The sequence below is a fragment of the Pristis pectinata genome, chromosome 31 (assembly GCF_009764475.1).
Source record: "Pristis pectinata isolate sPriPec2 chromosome 31, sPriPec2.1.pri, whole genome shotgun sequence".
Lineage (NCBI taxonomy): Eukaryota > Metazoa > Chordata > Chondrichthyes > Rhinopristiformes > Pristidae > Pristis > Pristis pectinata.
In genome coordinates, this window is record NC_067435.1 from 20,808,964 (window position 1) to 20,830,214 (window position 21,251).

At 52.5% G+C, this 21,251-nt stretch overlaps 2 protein-coding genes across 2 annotated transcripts in view; both read left to right on the top strand.

The window, feature by feature from the left end:
* Positions 1–12,912: 12,912 nt before the first annotated feature.
* Positions 12,913–13,822, top strand: LOC127584884 (histone H1-like). The gene is given in 2 exon segments (XM_052041853.1): positions 12,913–13,284; positions 13,286–13,822. Coding segments are annotated over 2 exon segments (735 nt in total). The 3' UTR covers positions 13,649–13,822.
* Positions 13,823–19,491: 5,669 nt separating this feature from the next.
* The window catches only part of zgc:163040 (uncharacterized protein LOC100038789 homolog), a 73,381-nt gene continuing 71,621 nt past the window's right edge, over positions 19,492–21,251 (top strand). Inside the window, 2 exon segments of the mRNA XM_052041854.1 lie at positions 19,492–19,905; positions 20,640–20,973. Coding sequence (XP_051897814.1) covers positions 19,559–19,905; positions 20,640–20,973 — 681 coding nt within the window. The 5' untranslated portion in view covers positions 19,492–19,558.

A 21,251-nucleotide genomic window follows, 5' to 3' on the forward strand; every position in this document is an offset into this window, starting at 1 on the left:
GGGCCCACCAAGTAAATGGACGGGCCCTGGGGAGTGTTGATGATCAGAGGGACCTTGGGATACAGTCCATGGACCCCTGAAAGTGGCAGCATAGGGAGATGGGTGGTGAGGGAGGTACATGGGATGTTTGCCATCATCAGCTGCTGCAGAGACAGAAAGAGCAGGGACATGGTATTACAGGTTTATAAAACATTGGTGAGACCACACCTGGAGTACTGTGTGCAGTTCTGGTCACCTCACTGCAGGGGGGAATGTGCTGGTGCAGGATAGGGTGCAGGGGAGACTCACATGGATGTTGCCTGGATTGGAGCAGTTCAGTTGTAAGTAAAGATTGAATAGACAGGGTTTGTTTTCTCTGGAGGGGAGGAGGCTGAGGGCTGATCTGACTGAGGGACACACAATGATGAGGGACTTAGATGAGGGAAACGGGAAGAATGTTTTTCCTGTGAAGTCAGTGTGTAAAACCAGATGGCAGAGGCAAGTGTGAGAGGCAGAAGGTTCAGAGGGGACCTGAGGGGAATTCCCTCACACAGAGGTTGGGATGTGGAAGGTGCTGCCTGAGGAGGTGGGCGTGGGGGGAGCAGGCGATGGGACTGATGGGATTGCTGAAGTAGGAGCTGGCACAGAGACAATGGGTCAAATGGTCTCCTCCTGTGCTACCTTTATAGTTCAGACCTTTGTTCTCACAGTGCAGTGCTCCGTGTGGTAAAGGTCTGTGTCCCCAGAGTGCACAGTCTGTTACAACAGCCGGCACTATACTGTAAGGGCACAGACCTTTACAACAGCCAGCACTGTACTGTAAGGGCACAGACCTTTACAACAGCCAATTGCACAAATATATCAAAATCTAAAAATATGTGTAAATGTTGTAAATCTGAAACAAAAGCAGAAAATGCTGGTCGGTTTGCATCTGACAAATGTTTCCAGCACTTTCTGGGTTTATTTCAGTCACACAAATACCCAGACCCCCACTGATCTTCACCAGTGGGACACACTTGTTTTTCACACATCCGATAACTGACACTGCACTGTGTGACCTCTACATCCCTGCTGTGAACTGACAGGAAACAATAACCCCCCACACTGCACTGTGTGACCTGTACGTTCCTACTGTGAACTGACAGGAAACAGTAAACCCCCCACACTGCACCGTACAGAAACAGTCCGCAGTGGACGACAAGGACAGTGAACTTTACAACACCAAGTCCTTCACCATAAGGACACAGAGCTATAAAACTCTCAGCACTGTGCAGTGAGCACACAGACCTGTACACACCCAGCACTGTACACCACCTTTAAACACCAGGACAGCCCCAACACTTCAGGGACAGAGACGTGTACAACACTGACACTGGAATGCAATTCATGGAACTGATCAGATAAGAGCAGAGAAACTACTTCCCCTGGTGGGAGAGTCCAGAACAAGGGGGAATGGTCTGAGAATTAGAGCCAGGCTGTGCACTGAGGATGTCAGGAAGCACTTCCCACTCATCTGGGTCAGTGCAGTGGGCAGAGTAGACATGGACCTGACCTGGGAGGGGTGGAAGGGGGAACTGAATCCATTTTAATGCACTGGTGAAGCAGATGGACTGAGAGAGTTGATCAGCAGGAGAGGGTGCGGGGGTGTTGCAGTCACAGAGACAAGGCCTTTCAGAGGAGAGCAGCAGCAGCAGCCAGGTCTGTGGCACAACGACTGGCTCTGATGTACAGCAGGGGAGGATGGAGACAAGGGGAGCTGTAGTGATAGGAGACCCCACAGTGAGGGGGACAGACAGGAGATTCTGTGGCCGTGAACGAGGCTCCAGGATGGTGAGTTGTCTCCCGGGTGCCAGGGTCAAGGATGTCTTCGAGTGGTTCCAGAACATTCTCAAGTGGGAGGGGGAGCAGCCAGAGGCCGTTGTACACATTGGGACCAACGACACAAGGAGGGAAAGGGATGGGGTCCTGCAGAGTGAATATGAGGAATTAGGCAGAAGGTTCAACAGCAGGAGCCCAAGGGCTGTGATCTCTGGATCACTGCCGGTGCCACGTGCTGGTGAGGGGAGGAACAGGAGCACAGGGCAGGTGAATGTGTGGCTGAGGAGCTGGTGCAGGAGGGAAGGAGGCAGGTTCTTGGACCATTGGGATCTCTCCTGGGGCAGAGGTGACCTGTACAAGAGGGACAGGCTGCACCTGAACTGCAGGGGAACCAATATCCTGGTGGGGAGATTTGATGATGCTGCCAGGGAGGGTTTGAACTAGTCTGGCAGTGGGGTGGGATCCAAAGCAGTCGTGTGGCAGGTGGGGAAGTTGGGGCAAATACAAATGTTAAAGTGAGCAGCTTCAGTAGACAGGACAGGCAGGGGCAAGGCAGGGAGTGAGGAAGGTCTGATGGACTAAACTGCAGTTATTTTAATGCAAGAAGCCTGACAGGTGAGGCAGGTGAACTCAGGGCACGGATCTGTACATGGCACTGGGATATTATATCCATAACAGAAACATGGCTGAGGGAGGGGCAGGACTGGCAGCTCAATGTTCCAGGGTACAGAAGCTACAGGTGTGACAGAGGTGGAGGGAAGGGAGGAGGGGGAGGTGTGTCTTTGACTGGGGAGAACGTCACAGCGGTACGTAGAGAGGATATTCCTGGGGATTGTCCAGTGAGGTTACATGGGTCGAACTTGGAATAAGATGGGGATGATCACTTTGAAAGGACTGAATTATAGCTCCCCTAAACAACAGCATGAATTAGAGGAGCAAATCTGTAGGTAGTGGATAGCTGTAGGAATAACAGTGCATGGTTTCAGCTTCCCTCACATTGACTGGGACTGCCCATAGTGCCCAGGGCTTGGACAGGGTGGCATTAGACAGGAACTTGCAAAGGTTGATTGCCAGAGACTGTTTGCAGCTCAGGGGACATCTGGCAAGTGGGAGGCTTCTAAAGATGAGAGAGGGAGAGTTCAGAGCCAGCGCATTCCCGTTGGAGTGAAGGGCAAGGCTGGCAAGTTTAGGGAACCACGGTTGAGGAGGGATATTGAAGCACTGGTCAGGAAAAAGCAGGAGGCAGAGGTCAGGTACATGCAGCTGGAATCACACGAATCCCTTGAGGAGGACAAGGGATGGAGGAGCACACAGCAGGGAAATCAGCAGCAGTGGAAATGGACCTGCGATAGTTTTGCAGATCGGCTAAAGGAGATTCTGCATGTCTATTAAGAGCAAAGGGATGATCAATGTGATCGTCTATGTGTGGAGCCACAGGGCATGGACACGGTGTTAAAGGAATATTTAATATCTGTATTTACCGTGGAGGGGGTCATGGAATGAAGGGAAATGAATACTGATGTATTGGACATATCCACACTACAGCAGAGAAGGTGCTGGCAGTGTTAAGGCACATTAAGGTGGATAAATCCCCGGGGCCTCATTAAGTATATCCCAGGACTTTGTGGGAAGCTGCGGAAGAAATTGCAGGAACCCTGACAAAGATATTTGCATCATTTTTAACCATGGGTGAGGTACCAGAAGACTGGAGGGTGGCTCATGTTGAGCCTTTATTTAAGAAGGGCTGCAAGAACAAACCGGGGAACTACAGGCCAGTGAGCCTGACATCAGTGGTGGGAAAGTTTGTGGAGGGGATTCTGAGGGACAGGGTCTACCAGCATTTGGAAAGGCAGGGACTGATTAGGGGCAGTCAGCATGGTTTGTGTGGGGCACATCAGGACTCACAAATATGAGATTTTTGAAGAGGTAACAAGGAAGACTGACCAGGGCAGGGTAGTAGATGTTGTCTACATGGACATTAGCCAGGCCTTTGACACGGTCCTGTATGGTCGGGTAGTCTGTAAGGTTGAATCACATGGCATCCGGGTGAGCTGGCCAATTGGATACAAAATTGTCTGGGTGGGGAGAAATGGAGGGTGGGAGTGGAGGGTTGTTAGTCAGATGGAGGCCTGGGACCAGTGGTGTGTCCAGGGATCGGTGCTGGGTCCACTGTTGTTTGTCATCTGTATTAACGATTAGGATGAGAATGCCGTTAACACAGTCAGTTTGCAGCTGACACCAACATTGGTGGTGCAGTGGACAGTGAAGGTTATCTGAGGTTACAGCACGATCTGGATGAACTGGGGAATGGTCAATGGAATTTAAGCCGGAGAAGTGTGAGGTGTTGTACTTTGGTCAGGGAAACCAGTGCAGCACTTGCACAGTGTACGATAAGGCTCTGGTGGGTGTTGTAGAACAGAGAGGTCAATGGGTCCATTTCCCTGCAAGTGGTGACACAGGTAGAAAGGGTGGTGAAGAAGGTACTTGGCATGTTTGCCTTCATCGGTCAGGGCACTGAGTGCAGGAGTCGGGGCGTCATGTTGTAACTGTACAGTCGTTGGTGAGACCGCACTCTATTGTGCACAGTTCTGGTCACCCAGCTATAGGAAGCACGTCGTGCAGCTGGAGACGGTGCAGAAAGATTCACGAGGATGTTACTGTGAATGGAGGGCTTGAGTTACAAGGAGAGCTGAGTGGGCTGGGACTGTTTTCCCTGGAGCACAGGAGGCTGAGGGGTGACTACGTAATGGTGTACAAGACCATGGGGTGCAGATAAGGTGGATGGTCACAGGTAGGGGAGTCTAAAACCAGAGAACATCGAATGAAGGTGAGAGGGGAAAGATTTAAAAGGCACCATGGGGGACCTTCTTCCACACAGAGGTGTTGGATATATGGTACAAGCTGCCAGAGGAAGCCACAGAGGAGGCGACCATTATATTGTTTACAAGACATTTGGACAGGAACATGGATACAAAAGGTTTAGAGGGATAGGGGCCAAACACAGGCAAATTGACCAGCTCAGATAGACACCATGGTCAGTACGGTCGAGTTGGGCCGAAGGGCCTGTTTCTGTGCTGTGCAGCTCTCTGACTCTGTGACTGAAAGATGGGCAGGACCGGCAGCTCACCGCTCCAGGGTGTGGAAGGTTCACGCGTGGGAGGGAGGGATGGAAAAAAGGAGGGGACGTTGCATTGTTGATCAGGAGAGCATCACTGCAGGAATGAGGGAGGATCGCATAAGGCTCTTCACACGAGGCCCTGTGTGCAGAGCTCAGAAATAAAAGGGCATTCCCATTGCTGGGATTACACTGCAGGCCTCCCAACAGTTGGTGGGAGATTGAGGAGCAGATCCGTTGGCAAATCAAACCGAGGTGTAATGGGAATAGGGTCACAGTAGTCGGGCACTTCAACTTCCCCAACATTAACTGGATCCCCTCTGTGTGAAAGGGGGTGGAATGTTTAAAGTGCATCCAGGAGAGATTTCTGTGCCAGAACACAGATCGTACTACTGGGTACAGGGCAAGGAGGTGGGTGAAGTGTCAGTGGACGAGGACTTTGGGGCAAGTGAGCGTAACTCGGGAAGTTTCATAGTAGATCTGGAACGGGGAGACAGATAGTCTCGAAATTAAGGTCCATTTCATTATCATTGGACAGGACCTGGCAAGTGTGGTTGGGGAGATGTTACCTGCAGGGGAATCTACATTTGGGAAGTGGCAGTCACTTCAGAGTGAAGTAGTGAGAGTTCAGGGTCAACATACACCTGTAAGAGGGAAGGGCAAGGACGGCAGGTCCTGGGAACCCTGGATGTCAAGGGGTTTTGCAGGTTTGATTAAAAGAATAAGAGGCATAAAAGAATAAGAGCACTGAAGACTGGGGAGGGCTTTCAGATGTACAGAGAGTGGGTGTGTGGTGGTGGGGGCTTAAAAATAGAAATCAGAAGGGCAAAGAGGAGCCACAAAATTTTTGTGGCAGCTCAGGTTAGGGAAAATCTCAAGAGATTTCATGTATATTAATGTTTTGTTTTTAAGTCTATCAAGAGCAAGAGGGTAACCAGGGAACAAGTGGGGCCTGTGAGGGACCAAAGTGACAACCTGTGTGTGGGGCCAGAAGGGGTGGGCAAGGTCTGAAATGAATCGTTGTCATCTGTGTTCACTGACGGGAAAGACATTGTGGTTGGAGGTTTCAGTTGGGACAGTGACAGTCACATTAAGATTATTAAAGGAGGGATTAGATGTCTCAGCAGGGATAAAGGTGGATAAATCCCCAGGGCCTGAGGAGATGTATCCCAGGCTGCTGTGGGAGACAACAGAGGAGATTGTTGGGGCCCTGACAGATATTTCAATCTTCACTGGTCACAGGTGAGGCACCAGATGACTAGAAGACAGCAAAAGGGGAATCTCTTGTTCAAAAAAATTACAAGGAATAAGTCAGGAAATTACAGGCCAGTGAGTTAAATGTCATTGGAAGGAAAATTACTGGAAAATATTCTGAGGGACAGGAATAATCTGCACTTGCAAAGGCAGGGATTGATCAAAGATATCCAGCATGGATTGGTCAGCGGGAGATCACTTCTGACTTATTTCATCCAGTTTGTTGAAGAGGTAACTACATATATTGATGAGGACAGTGTCGGTGATATGGTTTACACGGACTTCAGTAAGGCCTTTGACAAGGTCCCACATGGAATGTTGATCCAAAACGTTAGAGCCACAGGATCCAAAACTGGTTCAGTAACAGGAGACAGAGGGTGGCGGTGGAGGGTGGCTTTTGTGATTGGAAGCCTGTGACCAGTGGTGTACCACAGGGATCAGTGCTGGGGCCCTGCTGTTTGTCATCTAGAAGAACAATTTAGATGTGAGTAGGAGGGTGTGATTTACAAGTCTACAGATGACACAGAATTGGTGTTGCTGGTGAGGAGGACAGTCTGGGACTACAGAACGATATGGATCAGCTGGGAAATTGGGCAGGGCAATGCCAGATGGAAGTTAATCCTGAGAACTGTGAGGTGATGCATTGTGGAGAGTTAAATGTGGGGAGGACACCCCATGAACGGTGGGGCCTGAGGGAGTGTTGAGGAATAAAAGGCCCGTGATGTACAAGTACAGAGACCCCTGACGGTGGCAGAAACAGGGAGATAGAGTGGAGAATGCCGATGGGATACCTGCCTCCATCAGCTGTGGTACACAACAGAAGACTTGGAAGGACTTTATGAAAGACTAGCTGGGCCACAGCTGGAAAAGTGCCACACTACAGGAAGGGTATGAATACATTTGCTGGGGTTCATAAGGATGATGATACCAGGAGATTCATAAGGATGTTACGGGATTGGAGGACTTGTGTTAAAAGGAGAGACAGGAGAGGCTGGGGCTTTTCTCCCTGGATTGAAGGAGGCTGAGGGAGGGATATAAAATTATGAGAGGCACAGATGGAAAGCACAGTTTGCTTCCCACATTAGGGCTGCCTAAAGCCAGAGGGCATAGGTTTATGGACAGGGAGGAGGTTTAAAGGGGATCTAAGGAGTGACTATTTTACCAAAGGAATAGCTGGTAGCTGTAATGAGCTGCCAGAGAACATGATGGAGGCAGGAACACACAAGTTCTCTCTGTTCAGCAACATTCCCCAGGACCCTGCCATTCACTGGGGACCTCTTGCCCTGGTTTAACTTCCCAAAGTAGAGTCACAGAGTCATCGATTTCTACCACACAGAACCAGACCCTGCAGTCCAACTCATCCATGCTGAGTAAGTTCCCCACCTAATCTGGTCCCATTTGCCCACAGTTGGCCCATATCCCTCTAACTTTCCCATCCATATCCCTGTCCAAATGTCTTTTAAATGTTGTCCTTATACCTGCCTCTACAGTTCCTTCTGACTGCTCGTTTCACAGACCCACCATCCTGTGTGGAAAAGTTGCCCCTTGTGTCTCTTTTAAATCTTCCCCCACCTCCCCACCTTGAATCTATGTCAACTGGTTATAGACTCCCTGACTCTGGGAAAAGGACTGAGAGCATCCACTTTATCTGTGCCCCCTTTGATTTTATACACCTCCATAAGGTCACCCCTCAACTTCCGACACTCCAGGAAAAGCAGCCCTAGCTTCTCCAGTCTCTCCCTGTAACTCCAGCCCTCCAGTCCCAGTCACAACCCAGTGAGTCCTTCCCGCACCCTCTCCAGCTGAATGGCAACCTTCGTGTGGCTGGGTGACCAGACCTACACACAGTCCTCCAGGTGAAATCTCACCAACATGTTGGAACATGATATCCTGAAGGCAAGCATACCCAACATCTCCTTCACCACCCGGACTGCCTGTGTCACCACTTTCAGAGACCCATGCACGGAGGGCTCTCTGTCCTGCACCAATCTCCAGGCCCTTGCCATGGTCCTGCCCTGGTTTACCTTGACAAAATGCAACACTTTGCACTTGTCTAAACTAAATTCCATCTGTCATTTCCAAGTTTATCTGAAAATTGGTGTTTTGGAGTCATCTGTCAACTTATTAATTTTATCATCCAAACCATTAATGTATATGCCAAACAACAGAGGATCAGCACCGGTCCCAGCGGTACACCACTGGTCACAGGCCTCCTGTCTGAAATGGAAGGGATATAAGGATACAAAAGGGGCCACAGATGCAGGAGAGGGGAGATGTCAGAGGATCCCAGGATCTGTTAGGTAATTAGAGGAACAGAGACACTTACCACTCACTGGCTAGCAGGCAGGAAGGGAAGAGGCCGATGCCTACAGTGGAGGAGCAGTCAGTCCCACAGACTCCACCAGTCAGGTCACAGATCCACATGGGAACGGCAGCCCGTCTAATACAGTCGCCGCCTCCTCCATCTCTCCACATCACCCTGCAAACCACAGGAGGAGCCGATGGCATCACCTCTCATTCCTCTAAACCCCAGCAGGTACAGACCAGCCCCGCTTCAGTTCAGTCCTTGACCTCAGTACCCTAATTATTTTTTAGCTGGGAGGTTAACAAAACCCTGCAGATGCGGGAAGCCCGAGACAGAGGCAGCCCCTGCTGGGAACCCTCAGCAGCTCGGGCAGCGTCTGTGGAGACAGAACCAGAGCTGAGACACAGGGCTGAACCTCTGCTTCTCTCCCCGCAGCTGCTGCCCTGGTTTGCCCCCGGGAGCCCCTGTCGGCTGGTGTCAGAGGCGCTGACTGGAGGGAGCAGTTTCTCTGCAGCGGCCCTTTCAGCGCAGCTTCAGCCGGCTCAATGCTTCCCCTTCCCAGCCCATGGGATCTGATCCCAGGGGGGATCAACCCCCGGGCCCTGCATCCTCAGGCCGCCCCGCGGGGACAGAGGCAACACTGGAACCACAGGCCCGCTGCGGCCTCCCCAGTGTCCGCCCCCCGGCCGCCCCCGGCTCCCGGCCCCTCGCTGCTCTTCCCTTCTTTGCCCCGCTACTGAAGGCGGCGACCCGTCCGCCTCCTTCCCCACCCGCTCTCCCTTCAGTGCGGCCCCCCCACCCCTCCGGGCACCGGGCACCGGGCACCGAGCACACGGGCCCCACCCCCGAGCCCAACACCGGCCCGTTGCTGGGGAAACGACGTCCGTGACGTCAACGCGCAACACGGCTCGGCGGTTCGCTGCCTGTCACGTGACGTGGCGGCGGCAGCCCGGGAGGCGGGGTGGAGCGAGCTGTCAATCAGAGGAGCCGCTTGTCAGCGGCACCGGGGCTGCACGGGGACATTTCGGGGCCACATCTGCAGCTGGGGAAGCGGCGGAGAAACCAGCACGGATAGAAGTTTGATGACAAAATACCAGCGAAGAATGTGCAAAATAAATAAGAAGAGGAATATTAGTGCCCGACATAAAGCTAGAAATCAATTCTGTGAATAAATATTAAATATTTCTGCTGGAATTTAAAAAAACACAATGTGGTTATAAAGTGAGTGCGGGTTCAATGCAACGTTAGCCTGAGGGCTCATGGTAGAAAATCAAGATGTGGTCACCACACAATAGGGAGACGTGAATGCACTGGAGAGGGTGCAGTGGAGATGCACAGGGATGCTGATAGGAGGAGCGCCTGGATAGGGTGGGCTGTTGTGCTTGGGACGGAGGAGGCTCTGGATAGTGTGGGGGGTGGTGGGGGGGGGTGGGGTGGTGGGAGGTATCCAATGTGTGCAAGATGCTGAGGGCCCAGGTACCGTGGTTAGTGAGAAACATTTACACACGAGAGAGGCTGTGTTGGAGCTGTTAGACAAATATTAGGACAGATAAGTCCCCGGGGCCTGACGGAATATTCCCCAGGCTGCTTGGTGAGGCGAGGGAGGAGATTTCTGAACCGTTGATTAGGATCTTTGAGTCCTCGTTGTCCACGGGAATGGTACCGGAGGATCGGAGGGTGGCAAATGTTGTCCTCTTATTCAAAAAAGTTAGTAGAGATATTCCAGGGAATTATAGACCAGTGAGCCTTATGTCTGTGGTGGGCAAGCTGTCGGAAAAGATTCTTAGGATCTACGGGCATTTCGAGAATCATGGTCTGATCAGGGACAGCCAGCATAGCTTTGTGAACGGCAGACCATGTCTCACAACCTGATAGTGTTCTTTGAAGAGGTGACCAGGAAGATTGATGAGGATAGTGTAGTAGATATGCTGGACATGGATTTTCGTAAGGCATTTGACAAGGTTCCGCATTGTTGGCTTCTTCAGAAGGTCAGACAGCATGGGATCCAGGGAAGCCTGGCCGTTTGGACTCAGAATTGGCTTGCCTGTACGAAGCAGAGTGTTGTGGTGGAGGGATTGCATTCAGATTGGAGGGCTGTGACTAGCAGTGTCCAACAAGGATCAGTTTGGGGCCTCTTGCTTCTCGTGATTTTTATTAATGACTTGGATGAGGGGGTAGAAGGGTGGGTTAGTGAGTTTGCAGACAGCACAACGGTTGTGGTGTTGTAGATAGTGTAGAGGACTATCAGAGATTACAGAGGGACATTGATAGGATGCAGAGCTGGGCTGACAAGTGGCAGATGGAGTTCAATCTGGAGAAGTGTGAGGTGGTACACTTTCGAAGGACAAACTCCAAAGTTAATGGCAGGATACTGGGGAGTATGGAGGAGGAGAGGGATTTGGGGGACCATATTCACAGATCCCTGAAAGTTGCCTCACAGGTGGATAGGGTAGATAAGAAAGTTTATGGGATGTTACCTTTCATAAGTCGTGGGATCGAGTTTAAGAGCCGTGAAGTAATGATGCAGCTCTACAAAACTCTGGTTGGACCACACTTGGAGTACTGTGTCCAGGTCTGGTCGCCTCATTATAGGAAAGATGTGGAAGCGTTGGAAAGGGTGCAGAGGAGATTTACCAGAATGCTGCCTGGTTTAGAGAGCATGCATTATGATTGGTATTGTTATGGTATTGGTTTATTATTGTCACTTGTACCGAGGTCCAGTGAAAATCTTGTCTTGCTCAGCGATCATACAGGACAATTCATTACAGTGCAGTTACATTGAGTTAGTACAGAGTGCATTGATGTAGGACAAGTAAAACAATAACTTTACAGAGTAAATGTTACAGCTACAGAGAAAGTGCAGTGCAATAAGGTGCAAAGTCATTATGAGGTGAGACTAAGGGAGCTAGAGCTTTACTCTTTGCAGAGAAGGAGGATGAGAGGAGACATGATAGAGGTGTACAAAATATTGAGAGGAATAGATAGAGTGGACAGCCAACACCCCTCTCCCAGGGCACCAATGCTCAATACAAGAGGACATGGCTTTAAAGTAATGGGTGGGAAGCTCAAGGGAGATATCACAGGAAGGTGTTTTTTTACCCAGAGAGTGGTTGGGGCATGGAATGCGCTGCCCGGGGTGGTGGTGGAGGCAGGTATATTTGTTACATTCAAGAGATTGCTAAATAAACATATGGAGGAATTTAAAATAGTAGGAGGAAGGGCTTAGATCGTCTTAGGCGAGGTTTAAAGCCGGCACAACATTGTGGGCTGAAGGGCCTGTATTGTGCAGAACTATTCTATGGTTCTATGACATCGCTTCAAGGTGAGGAGGAAAAAGATTATCTTCCGGAACTGAGATTTGTTTCACCCAAAGGGTGATTACAAGATTAAACACATGAACACATCTGCCTGAGAAACTGGTGGATTCAGGCACTGCCACGACATGTGTAGCAAGGCTCTGGGTGAGCAGTTGAGGCTTCAAGGCATTGAAGGGTCCGGACCAAGTGGCGATGAACCAGATTGGTCCAGCTGGGGATTTGGTGGTTAGCATGGCGGGCCAAGGGCCGTTTCCGTGGTGTAAAACTCTATGAACATGTAAGGTACTGCCTCACCTGCTGAGTGTTTCCGGCACTTTCCATTTTTACCAGATTTCTTCGCATTCTCTTTTAAATTTTATTTTCAGAATGTTGCCGCTTTTTTTGCTCCGGGAATTGAACAGAGAAGTGACGACCTTTTGCTCAATGATATAGGGGGCTGTTGATCTGTGAACGGTGTTGGTCTCCTGGCTAAACAGAAAGTGCAGCCCCCGTAAGGAAGAGATGAGGCCAACACCAATCCGATATCAGAGACCGTGAGGAGCGCCGGACTCGAAGGGTTTAAGTTACTGAGCTGGGAAACTACATGTTATCCCCGAGACTCCGCAGCACAGGTGCAGCGGAGAGGAAAACCTGTCCTGGGAACTGTGCATCGGGCCCACAGTTTGTGCTGTGAAGGTGTAGATGTGAACATTGTGTTAGAGAGAGAGTGTGTTTAAGGGGCGGGCGCCTTAGACTGGTGTCACTGTGTTTGTGGGTCCGATCACATCGCCGGATTTGCCAGTCCCTCCTGTGGAAAATGGAAAGATTTCCCTGTCACGGGACGGCCCCGCACTCCAGCCCGGTCCTGAAGTGGGAATTAGCCGCAAAGTTTTAGTCGGTTTCAATATTTCCGTCGAAAAGCAGCGAACATGTCAGTTATCGGTAAGAGAACGCGCTCAGTGCAGCAATAAAACGGGTTTAAATGGAAAGCGCTGCCTCCAACTTCCTTTGCAGCAAACGTTCCGGCCTCAGACACTGACCGGGACCAGTCTGGGTCTCCGGGGTGTCCAATTTTAATTGGAATCGGAGAGTTTTTGAGGAGAGAGAAACACAGAAAGGCGGAGCGGTCGGGAGCTGACAGCAGGATGTCTCCGCCCCGTCCGCTCGCTGCCTTTAAGTTGCTCTGTGCTGCCGCCTACCGCTTCATTTCTCACTCGGTTCCGAGTGTCAGAGAGAGTTTGTGCAGAGTCGCCGACATTATGGAGACCGCAGCCGCTGAAGCGGCTCCTCCAGCCGCGACCGCCGCCCAAACCAAGGCTCCCAAGAAGAAGACGAAGGTGGGCGCCCGGAACAAGGCAGCCGGTCCCACGCTGGGGAAACAGATCGACAAGATCGTGGCAGGTTGTCCCGATAAGAGGGGTATGTCTGCGATCGCCATCAAGAAAGCTCTGGCCGCCAGCGGCGTCAATGTAGCGAAGCGCAGCGCCCAGATCAGGTTCAGCATCAAGCGGAAAGTGGAAAAAAGGCTCCCTGCTTCAGACCAGGGGCGTGGGCTTCTCCGACACCTTCAAGGCCGCTAAGGAGAAAAGTTCATTGAAATTGGCGAATAAAGCAAAGAAACCAGCCGCCAAGAAAGTAGTGAAGAAGAAACCAGCAATCAAAAAGACGGCGGCTAAAAAATCTGTCGCCCGGAAAGTTGGGGCCAAGCAATCTCCCAACAAGAAACAAGGGGCCAAGAAACCAGCGGCCAAGAAGGCGGGGCTGAAGAAAGCCAAGAACCCGAGGAAGGTTGCAGCCCCAAAGGCGAAGGTGGTCAAGAAATCGGCAAAAAACAAACCGAAAGCAGCGAAACCCAAGAAGGCAGCGGGCAAAAAGAAGTGAATTTAAAAGCGCAACTTGTGAAGACCTGAACCCAACGGCTCTTCTCAGAGCCACCCACATCTCTCGGGAAAGAGCTGATCCCGAATCATGAGATTCCTGTCCCGAGAGCGGGCTCGGATATCAGGGGGAAAACACTTCCGTAAAACCCAGGATCCCCGGTACCTCGCGGACATTCGGTGCCCCCGTCCTGTCCCCAGTGTCTGAAGTAAAACAGAATTGGATTTCCGGGCCGAACGTCACCCTGGACTGCGGATGTGTTCAAGGCCGTTTCCTTCTCACAGATTTTTTTTAATACAAAATAAACTTTATTCACAATAAAAGAAACTATATACAATAATAAAACTGTTCAAACCTTTACATTCGTGTACAGTTCAATTCTTAGTGTTACCTTTTTATATATAAAAAAACACAGCACCGATGCCACACGTGTGGCTCCCTGGGGTGATACCCCAATCCCATATTCGCAACATTTGAGCGGCTTCCTCGCCTGACCCCGCCCCTCCTCCTGTGGCAGAAGAACCCTAAACTCTTGTCCTTCCCCATCGAGCCCTCGGGTTGGCTGCACCCAGCTTCAGTACGTCCCTCAGCACATGCTCCTGCATCCTGGAATGTGCCAGCCGGCAGCGTTCCCCTACGGACATCTCACAGTGCTGGGAGCTCAACAATTTTCGGGCAGACCAAAGGGTGTCTTTCACTGAGTTGATGACTTTCCAGTAGCAGTTGATGTCCGTCTCTGTGTGTGTCCCCGGAAACAGCCCGTAGATCAGAGAATCCTCTGTTACGCTGCTGCTGGGGATGAAACGTGTCAAGGACCCCTGCATCTTTCGCCACACCCTCCTCGCAAACCCACAGCCCGCAAAGAGGTGGGCGACCATCTCGTCCCCAGCACAGTCCTCCCGGGGGCAGCGCACGCTGGGGGTGATGGCCCAACCATGCAGGACGGATCTTACTGGGAGGGCCCCTCTCACCGCCAGCCAAGCGAGATCTTGGTGCTTGTTGGTGAGTTCTGGCAATGAGACATTCTGCCAGATGGTCTGGACACTCTGCTCAGGGAACCACCCCACGGTGTCCATTGAGTCCTTCTCCTGCAGTGTCTGCAGGATGTTCTGTGCTGACCACTTCCTGATTGACTTATAGTCCAAGGGGTTGGTCTAGAAGAACTTTTCCATGAAGGACAGGTAGTGCGGCAATGTCCAGCTGACTGGGACACTCTGTGGCCATGGGGCCAGGCCCATCCTTCGCAACAGCCAGGCCAGGTAGAACCTCGGTACGTAGTGACACTTGGTGCCCATGTACTTGGGTTCCACGCAGAGCCTGATGCAGCCACAGATGAAGGTGGTCATCAGCATGAGGGCGACATTGGGGACACCTTTACCCCCATTGTCCAGGGACTTGTGCATGGTGACCCATCGGACCCGCTCCAGCTTGGATCCCCAGACGAACCAGAAAATGGCACGGGTGATTTCCAAGCTGGAGGAGCGAGGAACAGGCTACACCTGCGCCAAGTACAGCAGCCCTGAGAGCACCTCACACCTGATGACCAGTTATCGATAGGGAGCGCCGTTCCCACAGTCCCAGTTTCTGCTTCACCTTCCCAATCCACTCCCGCCAATTTTTGTTGCACGCCCCGGCCCCTCCGAACCAGATCCCCAGCACCTTCAGATAGTCAGGCCTGATGGTGAAGGGGACGTTGGATCGGTCGGGCCACTTGCCGAAGAGCATGGCCTCATTCTTCGCGTGGTTGACTCTGTCCCCTGATGCCAACTCAAACTGGTCGCAGATGCTGATCAATCTGCCAACTGACCTCGGGTCTGAGCAGAAGATGGTGACGTCGTCCATGTACAGGGAGGTTTTCACCTGGGTGCCCCCGCTGCCTGGCAACGTCACCCCTCTGATGCTCTCGTCCTTCCTGATGGATTCGGCAAAGGGTTCTATACAGCACAGAAACAAGACAGGGGAGAGAGGGCAGCCCTGCCTGACTACAGACTTGATGAGGAAGCTGTCTGTTTCCCACCCATTGATTTGGACTGTGTTATGGATGTCTGTGTAGAGCAGTTGGATCCAATTCCTGATTCCCTCCCCAAAGCTCATTTTGGAGAGCACGTCCAACATGGACGTGTATGATATCCTCTCGAAGGTCTCCTCCTGGTCCAAGCTGACCAGGCAGGTGTCCACCCCTCTGTCGTAGGAGATCATATCTCTGAGCAGCATGAGGCTGTCAAAGATCTTCCTGCCAGGTACAGTGCAGGTTTGGTCCAGGTGGACCACCTGTCCCAGAGCAGATGACCCTGTTGGCAATGGCCTTGGACAGGATCTTATAATCCACATTCAACAGTGAGATGGGTCTCCAATTCCTGATGTCCTCCCTCTCCCCCTTCTCCTTGTAGATGAGGGTAATGGTGCTCTTCCTCGTGGACTCTGACATGCTGCCAGCTCAAAGCATAGAGTAGTACACTTCCAGCAGGTCGGGGCCCATCCAGTCCCACAGAGCCGAGTACAACTCCGCCGGTAAGCCGTCGCTTCCGGGAGTTTTACTCGACTCAAAGGAATGGATGGAGCCAGTCAGCTCCTCCAGGGTCAGTGGTTGGTCCAGACTCTCCCACTTGCTGTCCTGTAAGACCTTCGTGATAGAGGACAGGAAGTTCTGGGAGGCTGTGCTGTCTGTGGCCTTCGTGTCGTACAGACTGACATAGAAGGATCTGCAGATCCTTGATATGTCCATCTGCGAGGATGTTACTGAGCCGTCCTCTGTTCAGCCACCAAATCAGGATGGCGGCAGCGATGAGCACTTCGGGAGGAGGGATCCACAATACCATCAGGGTGATGGTGAAGGACCTCAACGATGGGAACCCTTTCACAAGGGACCTCTTCATCAGGAAGGTCCTGCTGGATACGTGCGTTCAAAGCGAAGGACATCTACTGCCTCCAGGACTTCACGGGTAACGGGTATTTCGACGTTACCTTCAAGTACCTGGTGGGATGGCAGAAGCTGCTGGAGGACTTTCAGGAGAAGGGGAATGAAGCTCCGCTGTCACTGCTGAAGGTGCAGCCTCTCTTCACCCTCCCCACCCAGAAGGAACGTTTAACCCACATGTGCCCGTGGTGGATGTCCTCACCTTCCTGGCTCGGTACGTTGATGGAGTGGGAAGTTGCGTCGACATCAAGGACCTATTTGGGATCTGGACCAGCAAGCGCCGGGTGAAGGTTAAGTTGAGAGTCGACGCAAATGGATCCATCATCCACCCCCCCCCCCCCCCCCCAGCATTTGCCATTGGAGGGAACCGTGGATATGTGGTGTACACAGGACAACCCAAGGTGTGACGCAACTGCAACAGACCCGGACACGTGGCGGCCCAGTGCAGCGCAGTCATCTGCAAGAACTGCAAGCAGGAAGGTCACCAGACAAAAGACTGTCAGGAGAGCAAATGTTGCAACCTGTGCGGGGAAGCAGGCCACCTCTACAAGGACTGCCCAAAACGGGTCTGTACCTACGCACAGGCAATAAGAGGGGGTGCCAGCACCAACGACACCCCGAGGAACACTGACACACCCCCCACCAGCACGGTGGCCCCAGAAGAGACCGAGACCAGGGAGGGTGAGGACAGCCCGACCGCCTCGAGTTCCCAACCCCCCGCCACGAACTCCCAGCCCCCTCCCGAAGAGGAGGAGTCAATGGAAGAGGGAGTGGGGGAGGGACAGGAAAGGGAATGGCAGACTATGAAGAGGAAGAAGGCGCAAAAGACACCACCCAAGAGACAATGGGCCACAGAAAACAAGGGCACCGGCAAGAAAAGAGTAATACAACAGGTGGACACCAGCAACCTCTCCTTGTCAGAGGATGAAAGCAGCAGCAGAAGCCAATGACGGAGGCAGAGGAAGCGGCAAAATGGAGGAGAGAACGTGGAAGAGAACCAACAGAAAGGAAGAAGCGAGGGAACAACCCTGTGTGTCGCCTCCCCCCAGCTCCGGGAGACCGGCAGCAGCACCACATCTGATGCAACCCAGCACCAGGAGAGGGAAGAAACTGAATCACCAGGGAAAGGAAAAGGGGCACAGTCAGATCCACCCCCAGCGACACCATCAGCCTTGCCACTAGTGGCCCCACACCCAGGGGGAGGCCCCTCCTGAGCCCGGAATCGGTGAGGCAGTTCACTAAAGCTGTGGGCATGAGGGCCCAGGACAAATGAAAAGGGACTGTGTAACGGGAACTGAACTCCAAAAGAGCCATGGAGATAAAACTGGCATCTCTAAACATGTGCAGTGTGAAGCGCACTGCGCGATGTGTTAATGCCTTGCAGTACCTCGGCAAGGTCAAGGAGGATGTGACTTTCCTACAAGAGTGTGGGCTGCCACACCTCCGCAACTATCGGAGGTGGTTGCGATGGTGGACCCACGGACTGTCAGTATGGTCGGGGGGCAATGATTGTCGCGCTTCCGGCCTGGGGATTCTGATGTGGGGGGGGGGCAACTTCTCAATCACTGTCGTCAGAGAGGTGGTGGGGGGGGGGGGGGCGGCTCCTTGTGGCAGATGTGATGTACCGGAACACTCCGCTCCGGTCAATTAACGTGTATGCCTCGCCCATGCGGAGTGAGTGGCTGGCCGTCCTCCAGCAGCTCCCACCGCTGCTGGTGATGTCCCAGCCGGTCGTTCTGGCTGGTGACTTCAACTGCACCATCAATGTGGCTGGACGATCCGGCAGTGCCGACAACAGACTGGACAGCACCTCCAGACTCCTGATGGAAAAGGATGCCAAGTTGCGCGATGCCTTCAGCACCTCTGCAGGCAGAGCACAGCCGCAACACACCTGGTCGAGGTCGGACGGCTCAGCCTGGTCCCGGATTGACTTCCTGTTCGTGTCGGAGCCAATCATGGTCAGATCCACCGACGTCACGCAGGTGTTCTTCTCTGACCATCATCTCCTTCGGGCCTCCTGTCACCTACAGGAGGACCAGAAGGCAGGCAGGGGGACGTGGAAGTTGAATGTGAAGCTGCTGACCCCAGAGAGCATTGAGGAACTAAAGAGGGACTACGCAGGTTGGAGAACCGTTAAACCCCTCTTTGACTCTCCTGTGCACTGGTGTGAAGTGACAAAGGAGAACATCAAGAGGTTCTTCATCTGCAGGGGGGGTCCAGAAAGCAAGACAGACAGAGGGAGCTGTGTCAACTCCAGACAGACTTGCAGCAACTCCTCCTACTGCAGTCGAGGGGGGTGGATGTGAGGGAGGAGCTCCGTGAGGTGAAGAGCCGGCAAGCCCAGCTCCACGCCTCCGAATCCTCCAAGATTATCTTCAGATCCGGGGTGCGCTTGGTGGAGCAGGATGAGACGTGCTCACGTTTCTTCTTCCAAAAGGCGCACAGGGGGAGCTCTGTGATCCACAGTCCTTCTCACAGATGCCGGCAGAGAGCGTCTGTGGGACGGTAACACTGGCGGAGATACCCCGCCTCACAGCCCAAAGCCCAACACAGGAGGTTCCCCAATTCATACAGGTGAATCTGACTAAACTGCTGAACCGTCTGGGTGGAGCGGTGTGGGGAAAGGGAACAGCCTCTGGGGATGGACTGGCAGGAGACGAAACAAGTTGTTAATAAACTTATTCGGTGATACAACTGACTGATCTTCAATGTGGAACCGGCGCGATTAAAAATGTCCCCAGCGCTGTGTTTCGTTTCTTTTGTCGACAAACCGTTGGAAATTAGCGGTTGTTGAAAAGTGGGGGCGGAGCCGGGAAATGAGAGGCCGCTCTCTGCTCTGTCTGTCTCTCTGACTATCTCCTCCCCTCCCCGCCTCCCTCTCTCTCTCTCTCTCGCTCTCGCTCTCCGCCTTTCTCGGGCAGACCGGGGAGCTGTGTATAAAAGGAGACAGCAGCAGTCGGTGTGTCATTGAGTAGCGACTTGAGTGAAGCAGCATCATGTCTGGCAGAGGGAAAGGAGGCAAAGGACTGGGCAAAGGCGGGGCCAAGCGGCACCGTAAAGTGCTCCGTGATAACATCCAGGGCATCACCAAACCAGCCATCCGGCGCCTGGCTCGGCGTGGCGGCGTCAAGCGCATCTCGGGGCTGATCTACGAGGAGACCCGCGGGGTGCTGAAGGTTTTCCTGGAGAATGTGATCAGGGACGCGGTCACCTACACCGAGCACGCCAAGCGCAAGACGGTGACTGCCATGGATGTGGTGTACGCTCTGAAACGCCAGGGCCGCACTCTCTATGGCTTCGGCGGCTGAAGAACTCTGCCCTTTCTCCCGAGCACAACACAAAGGCTCTTCTCAGAGCCACCCACCGCCTCATAGAGGGAGCAGTGACCCGGCAGCATGAGTCGATGGAAAATTTAATTATTTCATTTTGGTTAAAGCATTTGTTGATATATGGGGTAATATATTGGGAGTTCAATGTGGAGATTACGGTAGATTCCCGTGATCATTTTAAATGCACCATCGGCTTTGTTTTCGCAAAGCCCTTTGTGAATGCAGTAAAATTAATATTGCTCCCAACCCTGTTCTCCGTCTCCCGCAGGACTGAATCCCGACAGCAGGGGAAGCAATTGAGCAAATATGCTGCATACGTTCAGATTCAGCTCATTCAGGAAAATAAATTTTTACATCCATTACTTAAATGGTGAAATTCATTATATTTTTGTGACTTAAATGAAATGTAAGAAACTTTCCCTCAAACACCGTCCCCTTTTGCTCTGAAATTGGCGGGAGATTTGAATTTGCACCGGCAGCCAATCACACTGCAGTCTGATCGGCTGAAGTCCGACCCTCCAGTCACCAGTTTCCGTATTTGGTCACAGATAATGTTCCCCCCGCGGCCTATTGGAAAACTGAAGAAGGAACTGCAGCCATCGCAGTGCTGCGACTCTCCAACAGACACCTCCCTTCAAGCCAATCAGAGGCTGCGGGGGCGGCTCTTCACCAACACTTTAAAAGCCGGTCCCAGAGCCAACTCTGTCATTTCAGTCCCTGTATTTCAGTCTGTGCTCGATTGTTGAAGGAGACTGGACCGGACCAAGCAGACAGCGCACAAGTCGAACGGAGGGAAAGCTCCTCGCAAACAGTTGGCTACCAAAGCGGCGCGGAAGAGCGCTCCAGCCACGGGCGGAGTGAAGAAGCCCCATCGTTACAGGCCCGGTACCTTATCTCTGAGCGAGATCCGGCGCTACCAGAAATCCACCGAGTTGCTCATCCGCAAGCTGCCTTTCCAGCGCCTGGTGCGGGAGATCGCTCAGGACTTCAAGACAGACCTGCGCTTCCAGAGCTTGGCCGTCATGGCCCTGCAGGAGGCCAGCGAGGCTTACCTGGTGGGGCTCTTTGAGGACACCAATCCTGTGCGCCATCCACGCCAAAGCGAGTCACCATCATGCCCAAAGACATCCAGCTGGCCCGCCGTATCCGCGGGGGAGCGAGCCTGAACCCGGCCTCGGCACCAGCACCACAAAAGGGCTCTTTGAAGAGCCACATCCCGGCAGAGGAAGAGAGCTGTACTTGCTGTTCACTGTCCTGATACATTAGCGTCCCCGCCACACTCTCTGAACTCCCCTTGTGTGAACGATTCGTCCAGCGCATATACCGAGATGTTTCATTAAACGATTCCGCACAAAACTCG